At 38.3% G+C, this 17,566-nt stretch overlaps 1 protein-coding gene across 2 annotated transcripts in view; it reads left to right on the top strand.

The window, feature by feature from the left end:
* Positions 1 to 17,566, top strand: part of MICU2 (mitochondrial calcium uptake 2) — a 135,770-nt gene that overhangs the window by 64,457 nt on the left and 53,747 nt on the right. Inside the window, exon 2 of one of the 2 annotated variants that reach the window (XM_040054952.1) lies at positions 9,026 to 9,173. In XM_040054952.1, the coding sequence (XP_039910886.1) occupies positions 9,086 to 9,173 (88 nt within the window). In that variant the 5' untranslated portion in view covers positions 9,026 to 9,085. Of the gene's footprint in view, positions 1 to 9,004; positions 9,174 to 17,566 lie in introns of both variants that reach the window. The other variant, XM_058419283.1, reaches the window with a different exon arrangement.

Below are 17,566 nucleotides of genomic sequence, written 5' to 3'. Positions count from 1 at the left end.
TTTTAAACTGAGTTTTCTTTATGTCAGAGCCTCCCAAAAAGGAAACACTGAAATTTGGATAAATTCATAACAACTACAAGTTTAAAAGTTTAAAGTTCTTGCTGATTGACTAAATAGAAGCACTCATTTCCAGAAACTGGTGACAGCTAGCATATATGATAATTGGATATTTAAGATTCTAGGTTTTTTTCTTTTTCATTCTTCAATAGTGTCGTATAAGCGTTTTTAGGCCTTATGTACATCTTGTGTTTGGTTTGTGTTCTGTTTTCTCTTCTATACAGAAACATAGTTCTTAGTCCAAGAAGATGAAGTCACAGGGTATTTCCACTTGGGGGGAGCTTATCTTTGGTCGAGAAGTGGTTTTAAATCCATAGATTCTGCTGGTGCATGGTTAGTTTTAACCAGTGCTGTGGTAGCCTGGTTGGCAACTGCAGCACTGGGTGTATTTCTCGTAATGCTGTCTCAGTGTCATGGTGAAAAGTCCCTGGCAGAGCAAGTACGAAGTACCTTGGTTAAAAATTAATGGGACTTGTGTAATTATATTTGGCACACAGCATGTTTCAGGGAGTGATACAGCAATCCAAGGCTCTTCTACATCTACTTTTGTTGGAGGCACCGTGCCATCAGCCACTGTTTAAAACATTTTGGATGTGCAAACTTGTGAAGAATAGTGCTTAAACAAGACGGGTATTCTAAAATTTGTTTTGAAAACACACAAGCCACGGTGTTCTCTGATGACAGAGAGGCAGTTTCTTCCACAGTGTTTCCCTTGAGGCACATGCATTGTATGTAAAATATCATGCTGGTGTAATGACTTGGAGGGAATACTTTTGGCACATTGTTGCAAATGTAGCATATACAGCCTCCTGAAAGTGTATGTTAGCAGTGGCAGAGGCAGTTTGGAGTTGTTTTAAAAAGCTTGTGACACAAATTCTGGTATGTTTCTGTTCTTTTTTTTTTTCCCTCCAATTATCACTAAACTTCCTACTATCTTAATTCCAATTCCATTGTATTTAGCACTTCTTGCTCAGCCATTACACAGATTAGAATAGCCATCTTCTTTCTAGTCCCTTTTATTCACACATGAACATAGATATATTTAAATATGCACCACCATTACATGCTAACGCCGTACATTTGTTTAATTACCAAAAAATTCCTTGAAAATGTAAACACTTTGCTTTTTTACTATGTTACTCAACTGTCCACTGTATCAAACCTAGCTCCTTTATCCTGAGAGTTTCATCTCTTTAAACTTGTCTGTACTGCTTAGTTTACCTATTGGAAGGTTGTCTCCTCTTTTTGTCATCTTCTCCCAGTCTAGGTTTTAAACATGCCTTCCCTGAGGTTCTTGTGCTTGGGTCACTACATCCAGCATTAAGTATTTACTCCTTTAAATTCCTCTGTAGGAATGCTGTGTCCAGAATTTTTCTTGTTCAGAACAAAAGTTGTCTAGCATTCAACCACCTACTATTAAAGCAGTTAACCTTTTTTCCTGTCTGTACAGTTGTTGCAGGACCAAGTACTATGACAGTAAAAGCTTTTAAAGCTATGAATCATCAGGCAAATGTTTGGCACCATGCTACTGGCATGAGTTGGACTGCAGAACTTCCCACAATTGGAAGTTGCTCTTCTCAAACTCAGGCATATATAGTCCCGTTTTCAAGGGCGTGCCGTTAAAACTGAATCTCAGATTTTCTCTTGATGTAGTTCAGAACAGATGAAGTAGAGTCTCTATCTGAGTTAACCAATCAAAACAAGCAGTTATTTGAAAGGGCATATGGTTTCCTTCTGCAGCAAAGGTACACTTAAGAGGTAAAGTCCTATCAGCTTGAAAATCCTAAAGATCTGCAAGCTCAGGGTAAGCAAAATCAGAAGGCTTAGAGGCTTTACCGGCTCCTCCTGAGAAGGTGTGCAGAGAGATACTCCATGCATCATTTGAATTGAGGAGGAGGTAAAATAAAGATATTATGGCATTTCAAAACAAGCTTAATCAGCAGGTCAAGGATTTCTGCCCCCTCTGCTCTCTCATGAGACCTCATGTGGAGAGTTGCATCCAGCTCTGGGGCCTCCAATGTAAGAGGGACATGGACCTGCTGGAGTGACTCCAATGGAGGAGTGATCGAAGATGATGGACGCACTGGAGCACCTTTCCTATGAAGCAGCTGGAGAGGGACTTTTTACAAGGGCGTGTGACGAGGGGTGACAGTTCTAAGATGAAAGAGGGCACATTTAGATAGATATTAGGAGGAAATTCTTTACTGTGAGGGTGGTGAAGTAACGGCACAGGTTGTCCAGAGAAGTTGTGGATGCTTCTTCCCTGGACGTGTTCATCTCTGGGCTGGATGAGGCTTAGAGCAACCTGGTCTAATGGGAAGTGTCCCATGGCAGGAGATAGGAACTAAATTATTATAAGGTCCCTTCCCATTTAATCTGTTCTATGATTCTATGCTTTTAAAAGCACATAATTAAGCACCGTGTATTGTTGACACAATCACACATAGTTTCTTTCAAAAATACCTAGCTCCTCTTACTTTTAAAGATAAATGTATTTGTGTCTTCACATTTTAACTGCACTTTAATGTGAATGTGACTGAGAAAAGTCAATGGGAAGTACTTATAACACGTTTTTCACCCAGGTTTACTGACTGTCAAATACAATGTAATGAGCTCTCCCAGAAAGTTGTATGGGCACGTTTCCTGGGTGTGTTGTTTTTGAGGCATCAGTGTGGTCCCCCTGCCACTCTGTATGTATTTAGTACTTCTGCACCAGTGTGTTTGAGTGGTGTGTCACCCTCAGTAGGGAAATGTGTAAGTATAACTTGCAAGTGTGATAACTTGCAAGTAGAGGTGAAAATGTATGGTTTGTTAAATTAATTAACTGGTTCCCTGGTTTGTTAGAACTTGAGTACCTTATCTGCCTTTCTTATATTCTGTTAGGGGAAATGTGTTAGTTTTCTACTTTGTTTTAAGCTTATGTTTAAAAATGAGCTCTGGTAAGGCAGAAATTCTAGAATTAAGTGCTGAAATTAAAACCCCTTATAAACTGAGACTGTTTTCTATATTATCCTCATGTTTGAGATAATTCTCCATTTGGTATGTGTGCTCGTAACAGTAGATCTGCTCTGTGCGCACAATTTAGTCTGAACTCAGTGAAATGCAACGGGAGGGTGAGAAAAATTAAAACCAAAAATGGCAGGGGTTTAGATGCAAATAAACTCCTCAGCTGCTGTTTCAAACATAACCATCACTAATTAGGACCAGTGCAGCAGAAATGACTGAACAGCTATTTGAAAGAAAGGAGGGGAGTGGCACCTGTTAGTTCACAGAAAGGGCTTCATTTAATTTTCAAGTGTTTATATTCAGCCCTTAAGAGCAGCCAGACACAAGACTTTTGCATTTTCGTTCTTCTCTTGTCCTTATTTTAGCAGTCCGTTCTCTGCCTCAGAAGTAGCTCCTGAGAAGGTATTTTTAACCTCTTGTCCTTCTCATATTTAGGGATTTCAAGACTGTTAGAACCTTTAGTAATGTGATTGCTTGTTTAGTTTTGGTCACTCAAATACTTAAAATTGATTTCCAGAGAAATATGTTCTCTGTATGAGTTCTGTGCTTCCCCCACCTTACTTTATGTCCAGGCTAGCAGTTTAATTTGCAAGCTCAGAAAACATAATATTGAAAAAAGTAATGCAGATAAATTCACATCATCAGAACATTTTGGTTCTGATCTTATTTCTTTAACTTGGTGTTGGTTTTGGTAACTGGTGTGTTTGACCAAGACATGGCTCACATTCTTTACTGTAAAAGTGCAAACTACTTTTGCACATACTTATACAAGCTTTCTTAAATATTAGGATCTTGAGCTTTCTGTAAGTCACATATTTCTGTCAAAATAATTTCTTGTCAAAACTCTTTTTCATCTATCAATTATTGCATCATATGAAACTTTGAAGTATTCAGCTCTGAGCATTATTGCTCTGTGCATTCAATGTGCGTGCTGGGTATGTTAACATATGCAGCAGAGTTGGAGGTTGAATTGCATTTCCTGTTATTTTGATCATTTCAAAATGTATTGGATTAAATTGAGATACAATAATGACACTAGTTAACTGCAGAATTTTTCATCAGTCGTACAGAAATTTGATACAGAGTTGCTAAATCCTTTTGTAGATCTAGTGTGAATTAATGGATCCAAACCTGAGTCTCCCAGGGATCCAGCTGGCACCAACTGGATGTTAATTATATCCCACACATTGGCTTAGTTATTCTTGTAGCAGCTAAAATGAGTGTTACAAGTTAATTCTTTCAGAGAAGAAGAAGAAGAAGAAGAAAAAGTATTGATCCTCTTTACAGATGGGGGGGGAAAAAGGTTTAAATATCTTTATTTTTATTTTTTCCCAAGGAAAAAGGAAGAAAGTTATGTAGATAATAGAAGAAAAAAAGGCAATGAAAGGATACCACGAGACAATAAGTAGCTTATATAAAAGGAGTAAAGAAAGAGAAATTATGTTGGAAAAAATTAACTGGAAAGTGTATTCTATTTTATAAGCAGAAAATTTAAAGATAGAAAACTTGAAAGGCACAGGCACATTAAAACACCAAATTCTGTGCAAAGGGATTAAACAGTAAAATGAATGAAAGGGAAAGACATAATTTTAAATTGAAGGGAGTGATAAGTGTGTATGATATTTTTAACTGATTTCTCTCTAATAAGCAGCAGCAGCATATATTTGAGTTTGTACTTAAGAATTACTTAGATTTTTAATGGATGCAGAATTAGTGTTACCAAAAATCACTTCACAGTGATCAGCAGTGTTATTAAAAACACTGGTGAGGGTTATCGAAATTTTGTTTATATAACTCTTCATTTTTATTTAATTTAAAATAATAAATTCGAAGCTACAATAAATATAAGGTGTTTCTTTGACTTAAGCATGCTAATTTTTGTGCAAAAAAACCCCACAAACAAACAAACAAAACACACCAAAGATTGAACACCATGAATACTATGAATTCTTTAATAGCATCTAAAATTTAGGAGTCTGACTGATAAACAGATTAATTATATCAATGTGAAAATTAGTTGGATGAAGTAATGTTGTTGCCCTCAGGCATTTCTCAGTGCAAGAAGCCAGGAAGGAAACCACAGTCTTTGGTAATGCTTGTAGATGCCAATGGCTGGTCAGTTCCTGATCCACTGCCATGTCAACTGCACAGCATCCTCCTGGAGCCCTTTTCATGTCATTCTATTCTAGTTTACCATCAGCTGTCGTAGCTTTACCATGCACATTCTGAAATTGGCACTGGAGGCTTGACATAAAACCACAAAGGCAGCTAAATTCCAAAGTAAAGCTGAAATTTCATTCTCAGTTCTCTTGGTTGTTGGGGTGCTGTGTAGCATGTGGGAAAACCCAGTGTTTGAAGCCCTGGCTGGACCCACACCCAGGAAAACAAGCTGAGAGTGGAATTTCAGCCCAAGCCTTACCGTTAATGCCACGTAGCTCTTTGTGGTTTGATTTCTCCTATATGACACTCTTAGAGGCAGAAATAAGCCCAAGTCAATCCCAGAGTTATTTTAAACTATGCTTGAAAGAAACTTGTTGTAATAGTAATGGATTCTTCTCACCCACTGTGCCTCCAAAATTTGAATTTTTGTATCCAGATTGCCTTGAGTTTGCACTGTTGCTAGCTGCTGAGGTGTTAGCTTACAGATACCTTAATATCTGAGGTTCAGTCTTAAATACATAATTATTTCTTACAGTATATCTGTCTTTACTTGAAACTCATTTTGTGGAAAAGAATTAAAGAGGAAGACTCTGCTTTTTGCCCAGTTCATACATTTTTATGAGCAAAACAAGCTCTCACAGTGTTTTAAAAATGTCAGGAATGTCAAATCTTTTTTTATCTGAAGGACTCATTGGATGACTCAGGAAAAACTGCTTGGAAATGAGTCAGGATTTAATTGAAGTGGGAAGGATACTGAATTGTGGAGAGAGAGTTTGCTCCCCTCTGCACTCTTTAGATTGGTACTTCAAAAGAAGATCAATCTTAATTTTAAGTGATTGAAGCAGCCTTTTCTTCAAAACATATTTTTTATTTAATCTTCGGTTAGGCACTTGGAATAATGATTAGTTACTCAAACATTTATCTGTTCTAAGAACGAAAGGGAGTTATGCTTACAAGGTTTTTTTTTCGAAAAACAAGAACTTTCTACTTCTTCCCGTGTATTTCCATCCCTTACCCAGCTGTCTTTGGTGGCTCTGGCATCCCTGCTTGTTGAAGACTTGGAGAGCTACGTACTGGTGAGAAAATAATAGTGAGTGAGAGGGAGGGATACAGCTTTTAAATGAGGTAGTAGCTGGTCTAGCTGAGCTCCTGCTCATGTCCTGAAGGGTGTTCTTTGCAGATGACGAATTTCTTTAATAGTGACAGCATGTCAGGAATTTTGCAAAAGCTTAGGGGGGAAAAAAAGTAGGAGATGGCGCAGCTGATTTATTTCATCCTGTTTCGTGCTCACTTGTGCTAGTTGTGAAGCTGACGTTCATAAGAAGTTATGACGTTCATAACGGCAGTTTTGCAAATCAAGGATTCCAGTTTCACAAAAAGAAAGGGGTTTGATGGAGTTGGACCCCTAAAGGGTCCCTAATCACATCGTATTGTAATTCTGATGGGAGTAGCTTCCTTTCCAAATACAAGTCACTCTTCAGAGTTAATATGTGAATGTGTGAACACAGAATCACAGAATATGCAGAGTTGAAAGGGATCCACAAGGATCATCAAGTCCAACTCCTGGCCTTGCACAGGATGCCCCAAGAGTCACACCATGTGCCTGAGAACAGTCTCCAAATGCTCCTTGAACTCTGTCCGGCTGGTGCTGTAACCACTTCCCTGGGAGCCTGTTCCAGTGCCCAAACACCCTCTCGGTGAAGAACCTTCTCCTGATATCCAAACTAAACCTCCCCTGACACAGCTTCAGGCCATTCCCTCAGGTCCTGTCACTGTCACCACAGAGCAGAGGTCAGTGCCTGTCCCTCCTCTTCCCCTCACAAAGAGGTTGCAGATTGCAATGAGGTCTCTTCTCAGTCTCCTCTTCTCCAGGCTGAGCACACCTAAGCCAAGTGTCCTCAGCCACTCCACATACGACTTGTCCTCAAGGCCCTTCTCCATCTTTTTTGCCCTCCTTTGGACACTCTCTTAACAGCTTAATATTTTTCTTACAGGGTGGTGACCAGAACTGGTGCCTGTGTATTTCAGTTAAAATTGTGGATTGCTGGAATTTAGTGTTCTGTTATCAGTTACGAATTTAGCTTTAGACGGAATTCAGATAAATACTGCAAGACTTAAGAAACTTAAAAGTCCAGTTGGTTTGAACATGTTGTAGAATTCACTTTTTTACTTCTTGTCTAAACTTTTTTATTTTTTATTTATGCAGAAAGATTGCTTTTCATTACATAATTTTGGTTAAAGAACAACTGTGAAACCTTTTTTTTTTTTTTTTTTAAATTGCCATTGGGGAAACATTGCTTATGTTACTGTGAGAAGAATGTTATTTTAATAAGAATGCAGCATGTTAATACCCAGCAACCATGAAATATTAATTTGAGATTTGCAGCGTTTGTTGCGTCTTGTTAACTAAGCCATTATAGATTCACTTGTCCCCTGAAGTTTTAAAAAGTATAAAGCTGTATTTGTTGCTACATTGGATTTGTTTTTAAGCAGTATTTTCCAGAACACACAGGTCTGAACCGCAGCAGTGCACTTGGGTTGTAGACCGTGATACAGCTCTATACTGTAAGAAGCTTAAGGCAGTTCTGTCTAAACCAAAGCAAGTCTTGGCTTCAGATACTTAGAGGTAGCCCGTATTTTCTTTGCATATCAGAATATGACTGTTTTAAATCTAAATTATGAGTATTTTGGATTTTTTTTTCTTCTTGTTGGTTCCCTCCCACCCTTCATTGAAACCCGAGGCTTAAGGTAAATAAACAACCTACAGGAGAAAACTAAAACTGACTATAAGAGGTGCTTGTAGCCTATCAGTCAGTGAAATATTTTAACAAGTGCTTAATGCTAACACAGGCATGGGATTAAATGGCAAGTTGAAGCTTTCTATTTAGAAATATAATAATGTATAATATAATATATGATGGTAATTGTTCAGTGACTAATGTTCAAATACACACAGTGTATATTCTGAATTTTAGAGTTTCTCATTTTCCTTCCTATTGTCAGTTACCATCTCTGAAATTCTAAATTTCACTGGGTCTGTGTCCTCTTCTGCTGCCAGTAAGTGCTGGTGCTGCTCATCAGAGTATTGTAAACACGTATGGTTTTGATCCTGAATCTCTCAATATTTATGAGGAGAGGCTGAAGTTGAAGATATTTTATTTGCTTCATGAGTTGAATCTTTGGATTTGGTGGTATTATCTCTGACTCTTCTGTTGGTGTTTTCTTTGCTTTTTCCATTTTTCTGACTTCTCTGAAAGACGGGCCCATACTTAAACTAGAACATCATTATTCTCCCATTTTAGGAGTTGCTCCACAATTTGATAATTAACTTCAGGAATGGGTCATTTGCATGGATACACAGCACATTTCAGCCTTTGCTGAGCCAGCCACTAACCTGATGAAATACTATTTATTGTTTGGTGGGTTTAGGTTTTTTGTTGAGTTAGCAAGGTGAATTTGGCTGAGCAAGAGCCCGACAAGTGGAGGAGCTGGCAAACTGGGAGGTGCAGGACCACATAGGCAAGAGCAGGGGAGTGGGAAGCAGGAGCAGCCTTTGGTGACATCCAGCCATTGATTTGGCTCACCTGTGTTGTTAAAGCACGCTCTCAGTGAAGCCGAGAAAATACTTTGACTGTCATATAAGCATGTCATTCTTTAAGACTGTGCCATAAAAGCTTTAATTGCTGGTAGCTTTTTGTTGTGGCTACCCACAAAATACTGAGGTTGATCAAGATTGGGTATAGGATTTTTTTTTTATGACATCTTTGGTTTACAAATGCAGTGGACTTTTTTTCTTTTTCAGAAGGAAGATGTCATTCATGCAGATGTGGATGAAAGGCTGTCTCTTCGAAAGCACCGCTTCATGCATTTTGCATCATTGGAATATGAAGGAGAATATTACATGACACCAAGAGATTTCTTGTTCTCAGTAATGTTTGATCAAGTTGAACGTAAGTTGTTTTCGTGTCACTGTATTTGTGAAGGAGAAGAAACTTGCTGGTCCCCTTAGAGATGTCATTTGCAAATCACTGGGATAAGATCCTTTATGTTACATAAATCAGCAGAAGCCAATTTTTAAATGTTGCTGATGTGGATTCTCACAGACACCACTACCCTTTACACTAGTGAGGCTGATGATTTAGAAACTGGTGACTTGCTGATGACATCTCTGCATAATTTACATGTCTGATCAGTATGTAGTTCCTCAATTACTTACATGCCACAGAAAATAGAATGAGTGTATTATGATAGTGTTCATACCGTTCCTGGTCCTGTTATCTTCTATCCACTTCACCAGTGAATAATTCTGTGACCTTTTTTCTTAGAGGAGGCAGTAATGGGAGTGAGTTGAGTGGGAATAATAGAACCCAGAGTTCAGTTCTATATTTTTGGTTTTAAGTCTTCTTTGATTTTTACATAACCTAATTAAGAGCAAACCAAAATCACAAGTGTCTTTTCAAGAAATACTTTTAGAAGTGTGCTTTCTGAGGAGATCAGAACAGCACACAAATAAAAAGAGGATAGGTTGTTATCCTTTCCTGCACGTTTTCTAGCTTCATTAATTCTGCCCCATTCCTTAAGCTTCTTTTGTCTTTGTATCTTCTTCTGTTTCCATGATACAGTAATTTTGTTTTAATGATATATGCTTTTTTTTTCCTCAGAAAAATTGGGTTTTACAGTTTTCCCAATATTTTTTTTGCTTTTAAAAGGTTAAGTTTTCCAGTTTCCAGAGAGGATTGTCACTTAGAAGACAAATACTCTGTTAGTTCATCTGCTGAGGGAAAGGAGAAATCCCAGCCTTAGTAGTTGTTTGCTGCAGTCTGCACATGCTGACCAGGAGAGCACGTTTTCTAGCAAAAGCCATTCAAGTGCTGGGATGCTCTGCCCACCTGCCAGCAAATGCTGTAGTGACTTGGGAGTATTGAAATGCAAATCCAGAAGGGAATTCTAGGTCCTATGGAAGGGTTTGATAGACAGGGAGGAAGAAGATGATCAGAATGCACTTTGATTCAAGCATGTTGAAAACCGAGGGCAGAATGCAGTTTAAAAGAGCTGCAAGTGGTCCAAGAATAGGATGCAAGTATCTGTAATAAAAGAAGTTTTCCAGTATCTGGAAAAAATCTATAGGTGATAAGGATACCTTAATTCACTGCTGACTCACAGCTTCTAATATTACACAAAGCTGAATATAAATCCTTAGGTGGACTTTGTGATCTTGAGAGTCATGGAGATTTTTAAAATACTGGTTTTTAATGTATGGGTGTTAGACTCCTTCAAAACTTAAGTCATTAAATTAAAAACCTGAAAGGGAACATATTTTGCGTTTTTCAGCCTGAAAGACAGTGAGTACAGAAACGTTTAGTTTTGAAGGTGTGGTTTTCAGACAGTTGTCTCTGAAGACAAGGTTAGAGAGATAGGTGTTTTTCAGTCCTAGCCGTTCATACATATAAATTGGTTACTCCAAGTATAATAATACACATGCAGATTTTTTATGAAGTGGTATGTGGTGATATTTATTTTTAATGCAGCCAAGTTAATTTCTGTTGCTTTGCTAATATGAGTAGGAAATATCATAAAACAGAAGCTAATAAATAATGACAAGAAAAAAAACTTTGCTGTAATGCATATTTAGCATTTCAGATTGAGGTCAGGCTTGCAGCAGTAGCATCACAGAAAAATGTTGACGCTTGAATTTAATGTTCCTAAATATTTTTTGAACTGTCATTGTATGGATTCTTTGGCCAGTAGCATAAACACAATGGTAAGCAATTCTCTTGATTTCTCTTGCTTGGGATTTTACATTTTTATGTGGCTGCAAAGAGGCACAGAGTTTGATAGTAGAGAAATATGGCACTTGAAGTATTTTAAATGCAGTGGTTTTATTCATTGTGTTTAGAAGAGTTTCATATGAGGAAAATAAACAGACCTGTCTCAAGTGTCTGTCCTGGTATATTCAGAGTAGGTCAAGATAGTGAACATAATAGCAAAGCAGCAATTACTTTGGAAGCTTTCTGATTGTATAATAACATAATTCTCTTTCACCTGAGCACCTAAGTGCCTTTAGAAAGGGAAAAGGTATGGCACCACTTATCCTAGAAAACCCTTCACTTACTGCATGTTTAGATGCAATTTTACCATGTGATCCTGCATATGAATGGTGAGTCTTACAATGCTGAGCTTCAAGCTGTAATGACTTGGTTATTGTCTACCTATTTTTGATTAATTGCTAATAAGTAAAAACCCCCAAACCTCTCAGCAAAATCTGAAGGACCCTGGCAGTAACCATCCATCTTCATAAATATTTGCTTGGAGTTTTCCAAGTGGATGCTGTTTATAGTAATATGGAAGACTTAGGGCTCTTCTAAAGTTTTTTTTTCTGCTGTACACAACCCATTCTGCTGTTCTGCTTTTACAGAGGATGTGCAGAAACGTACGACCAGCCTCATGAGCAGTTTAGTTGTGTACATCAAGAAATATTGCTGAGGTTGATCTGTCCCTGTTCAGAGACAAACACTCCCAAAAGGGAAAAAGGCAGGCAAAAAGGGGGATGAGAAACAGTTACGAACTGAGAACAGGAGATCCTGGCCAGCCATCCTTAGGGTTTTTTTGCTCATGGGTTTTTTGCTCATGGGTGGTTGTCACTGGAGAATTACTTTGAAATCTCCTGTTAGTTTTTAAACATAGTCAAATTTAGTAGAAAGCAAATGTGGTGTTGTGTAAACCAGATGAGTTGCTGGTGCTAGCATTGAAAAATACCAAAATATTTTAGCTATGTGCAGATTGTCAAGTGAATTCCTGTTCACAGTTGGGTGGAATTTATTACTGAAGCAAAAATCTTAGGTGTGCCCTTTGACAAGGTTGCAAAAGATGCAATAAATTATGATTTATTATGGAACACTTTACTAGATAAGAAAACAGATGAACGGTACTGCAAATATATCAGCTGTCATCCAGCCTAAGTGATCTTGAACCCTGCCTGGTAGACCTCAGTTCACTACCTCTGGTCATTTGTTTCCTGGTGCATGGGTTTCTCTATTACTCAGTAGGCAAAAGTTGTGAAATAATTGGCATTCCTGTTAATTAATTCACACCTTCAAAGTTATTTACTGTCAGGGTGATAATGAAGAAAAATATTTACAGTACTGCCATGTAAGGAGAATGAGCTGATAACAAATGCAGCGTTTCCTGACAGACTTTTTGTTCTGCATATTGACAAAGAAAAGAGCTGCATAAAGGAATAAAGACACCGTCCAGAAAAAATTTGCTTGCTTTAGAGGCAGTGCTTCACACCAAGTTACTCTGTAAATATGTGCCTAGTCCTATGAAAGGAAGCAGCCACCTCTTTCTAAACAGTGGCAAACAGCAAATGAGATGTGGTAGTGTGGCACAGCATTTGTGGCTGTGCAGAACTAATATGACAGCATTTTTTTCTGCCGGTTGGTGCAGTGCATGCTAAATGCATATTGGGGATTTTGGATTCATGGCTATATGCCATGTAATCTTGTGTTAAAACTATGTTACCACAAGGATGTGTGGTAAACCATTGCAAAAGCTGCCAAATTCTTCTGGGTAATCTGTGGGATGTTCATGTAAATCATCATACCTGATGCAATGATAGTTTAGTGAAAAATTGTTCTCTGTTACTGTTCTTATTGTGATGTAAAAATACTTAACAATGTCTAGTAATATCTGATACAAGTAATACAAACTTGCTGTGTTGCATCAGAAATTCTAGCACTTTTAAGATCACAGGGAGGATAAAATTCTGCTGATTTACACTGAATTTTCTTTGCAATGCAGGAGCATTTTCGAGAGACCCTCGATGTAAAATTTGTGTCTTAAACAGCTGTGCATGCTTAGGCTCATATTCCAGATTAGACAACTAATAGTGTGTTAGAGCTTCATGGAAATACCGTTTCTGATGTGCTGTTGCGGAACATATATGAAAATCTGTATTAATTTTTGAAAAGGACTGCAAGAGACCTTCAGTAAATGAAGATTTTGCAATACATTGAATCTGAGCTGTGTTTACGTTCATTTTTTTCTGGAGAAGATTATTCTATTCCTTTTCCAGGTAGAGAAGACAAACTTCCAGGTTACCTTGTCTGATAACAATTGACACTTGCTAAATAAAGGTGTTGATTCTTCTGTATCTACTCAGTCCAGATTTAATGTGTTGTAGCATCTTCATTCATTCAGCTGCAGTAAAAGAGATTTTCCTGTGTTTTACAGTACCAGGGTATCAGAGGCAATATTTCCATGGCAGAGACCTATCTGTCAGTGAGGATTAGTGTGTTGTAAGTTTCCTTGGAGAAGTTGTTCAAGTTGGTTAAGCTTTCTGTGGGGACACAGTTGGCACAAAGTTGCGGTGTGTTTGCTTGGTAGGATGTGTGGCTTCCTCTCACAGCATCAGCGTGGTCGTGGCTGTGCGGGGATCTGAGGAAAGGACACAGTGTGAGACTGTGGGGGCTAAAAAACTGAGTTCTCCATTGTCATTAGTTGAGGTCAATGCTGGTGCAGTCAGTGATGTTAGGAGAGCCAAGAGGGACCAGTCAGTGGATGAGCACTTCAGAATGAGCTGAGTCAGTCTTTTTATTTTTGGGTCTTGAGTTTTATGCCTTTGGCGGGAGTTCAGATGCCTATACTTTAGCGTCTTCATTTTGACCTGAATTTCATACACAATAACTGATCAGACTGATATGAGTCATGCATCAGTGTCAGATCTAAAATCTAGGATTCAAAGAATAAGATGGAAGATGTTCTAAATGGAGAAGCTTCATATGAGAAGTAGGGATTGAAGTGTTGTATGGGGAGCCATTGAATATACAGCTGGGAACTGAATTCAATCCTCTCAAATTTCTGATGTGTTAATAAAGAAATTATTTTCCCTCTCTCTCTGCATTTAGTGGGTTTTTAGTGCAGATATGTCATTGTTGTTCAAATCCCCCAAACACAGTAGAGAACCCTGCAAGCTAAGTATGCATGACGAAGATGACCCCTTGCCCAGTACTAGATAGAAGCTAAAGTGAAGATAAATCTGAAGAAATAAGATGATGGTTTAAGGTCATTAGACTAATCTCTTCTGTATTTTAGAAAATGAAACAAAATCAGCCATTTCTAGCCAAAGCTTCTTAGTCATCATTGTTTACTCATTTCTTACAGTGGAGTTAGGAATAAAGGAAAATACTGTTCCTGTTAAGGAACAGAAAACCAAAGGAAAGATAAACATTGATTGCTGAAAATGTCTTCCATACTCTGGATTTTTTATCCTCAGCTATCCTTCATCACCCAAAAAGCATTAGGAAATCCTACCACAACCCTATAAAGTCTTCAAAGTAACTTACTTTCACTTTCCCTTAAGTGTCCAAGTAGAACATTAAAATCGGTGTTGTACATAAATAATGTTTTGCCTCAGGCAGTTGTTGGTAATTAAATAAGGGAGTTTTTTGTTTTTTCTTTTGTCCTCATCAATTTGATTTTACCTCTGATAACTAACACACATAGGCTGTGTGTTTATCTAAAAACTAATTTGACCGTAAATAATTCTTTGTTTAGAAATATGGCAGAAATTTCTATGATCTTGATAATGTGTATTTATGTCTGGACATGTGTTTTGTGTGAACTCAAAATAAACACTAGTGCACTTTCGCAATGGTTGCATCACAAGGTACTACACAACAGAATCAAAGATGGGATTCTTGAGGAGAAATGCAGTGTTCCCTCCTGCAGCATTCAAATCTGCTCTGCTGGCCAGGCTTCTTTTTTGTTGTATTAAACACTGGCCTCTGCACCAACTTATTTATTTGCTCTCATTTTTCTGAGAAGTGTATTTGGTAGGGAGTCTGAAAAACATCTGAAGGGGAGCAGCTCTGAGAGCAGAGGCGTTAGGTGAGTGCTGGCTTCCAGCGCTGTAGCCCTGCAGCTGCAGCAGCGAGGAAGCATGCACGGTCAGATGGGAGAGCAGGAGGAAAGGGAGCCGTGGAGCAAAATCACTTAAAAAGGAGCATGTTTTAGCATGTCATTGCACAGGGAAGATACGTCTTTTTGTTCTATTTCCATGCCTTCAACCATGTTTTCAACCCTTAGCTTTGTACTGACGTTGTGTTAATTACAGTTGTATGTTTGCAGGTATGTCTGTGTGAGACAACAGTAAGGTTATACTGAGCTCATGTCTCTGGTGCCATTGATTCCTATTTTTCCCTTTGTGGCATTGATGACTGGCTGAAGAGTGATGCAGATTGAGAGTTCTTACCTCTCTTGACTGCTGTACTCACTGATTAGGTAAAAACTTGGGCAAGGTGATTTGAAAATACATTACTAGCTATTTAGCTTTCTGAGAAACAGTTCAATGAGAAGATAAATTACAGCTTCTCAATGAATGGAAACAATTTTTAAAAACTCAGCACAAAAAGAGTGCCGATAATAAAAGTGTGAGCAAGAGGCAAGTGGTCTCAAAGCACATCTTGAAGGATTTGGTTATTTAAAGTGTGAAAGTTATTGGCTATTTAATGGCATCTGAATGGAAAACAGATTCCCTGAAACGAATGAAAATATATTGTGCGCGTACAGAATACTTGTAGTGCAAGTAATGGAAAGATCTGGTTATTAATAACAGGAGTCTGCTTGTTGTATAAACATCGTCTGCCTTAGAATTTCAGAAGTCTTGCAACATTTTCTGCTTTAGTCAAGTATTCCAATTCTGTGACATGCTAATGTGATATTTAAAATACCTAACAGAGAAGTCACTTTTTTAATACATATGGGCACATTTCAAGAGCTCAATACAATCATTCTTGGTCTCTGAATATTTTTCCTATCTTTAAAGACATTTTTATTTTTTTAGAACACCACACACTCTTTCAACTACTTTTATAGCATACTGTCAACATACCACAGAAAATATCTCTCTGATTTGTTCTCCCACAGGTTCTGAATACTTTTGGACAGATAATTCAGTATTTTTTTAATATATACTTCAGTGGAACTTAATCAGTTCCGAAACATCCTGCTTAACTGACAATTAAGTCTTAACAGATGTAGTGTGAAAATCAGATTCAATTAACTTTTTCACTCTTCAGTGTATTTAATTTCTTGCAATCTATGTCCTCAACACAGACAGGTATTGTGGTTTATACCTAAGAAGTACAATCTGATTCTAAAATTCCTTGGCTTGCATTCAGTTTTTTAAGAACTGATGAGGATCTGCAGACCACTGGTGGATGATAGCAGGTGCCAGGAGCACAGGTCAGGCTCCTGCCAAAATCTAGCATGTGTTCTAGCCTCATATTTTCACTTGTTTGTACCTCTTCTGGTACTGATGGTTCCGTGCTTTTCCTGAAGCCAATGCTGAATTTTTATTGTATTAGTCATATGATTTAATCCTTTTTTGAGTAGCCTTGATACAGACTACTACTGTTCCCCTGCTTTTTCTCATAAGAAATGTTACATTAGGAGTTTTAAAAAAATGCATAGGTTAGAACCACAGAACATCAATCACTTTGCTTCTAGGTGGTAGCAGCAGGCACGGTGTGCAGCCTGCTTTGGTAGGTGAGAGGAGCTATCCTTACTTGCCAAACAGCTGGCGTCTCCAGGGGCACCTTTGAGAAGTTCCATTGCTCCCTGTTTGGAAAACACTGGCACCAATTCCCTAAGGGAGAAACTGGCCAGGTTATGCTCTGTTTCTCACTCCTCAGCCTTGCACCTGCAGTGGGTTATAGCATTGATTGTGCTCAGTAGCCTTCCTCATCTGCTGTGAAACAAAAGCAAATACTCAGTTCAAAGACTTTTTCTATGTGTAAAACACACAGGTTCCTCTTGTTAGAGCCACCTGCTTCTATGGCAGTGCCCTCCCTTGGGCTACCAGCTTCGTTACTGCAGAGGAGAAGGCAGACAAGAGACAATTCTTATTAATCACATCAGTCATCCGGTGTTGTCCGATCCCTCAGAGAGCTCAGGTCCTCACACCATCATCCAGATTGCTGGCAAGCACCTGGTCATTCTGCTGGCTACATCTCTTTTTTTAAAGATCTTTCCTCTCAGACCTGGAAAAGCCTGAAAGTAAAAGGATTTTACAGACACAGCTAACAAAAAAATACTATATTTTATAATAAATCCTGCTTTGGTTGTTACCAGACAAAAAGTAGTTCAGCGTTGCTAGTAGGTCCAAATCCATCCTACCTGGCCTTCTTGGTTTTTCTAGCTGCTTCTTTCAGCTGATCAGTATACATAAAATGCCAGTGTCCAGGGACTTTGTTCGCCAAGAGCTGCGATCATACTTGGCTTAATAAAAATTTCTAAATGGGCTCCTTGCATGGAATTTAAATAGAAGACACGGCCAAGACAG

Source organism: Hirundo rustica, chromosome 2 (assembly GCF_015227805.2).
Source record: "Hirundo rustica isolate bHirRus1 chromosome 2, bHirRus1.pri.v3, whole genome shotgun sequence".
Classification (NCBI taxonomy): Eukaryota; Metazoa; Chordata; class Aves; order Passeriformes; family Hirundinidae; genus Hirundo; species Hirundo rustica.
Note: the sequence above shows the minus strand (reverse complement) of the source record. Positions and strands in the feature narration are given on the sequence as shown.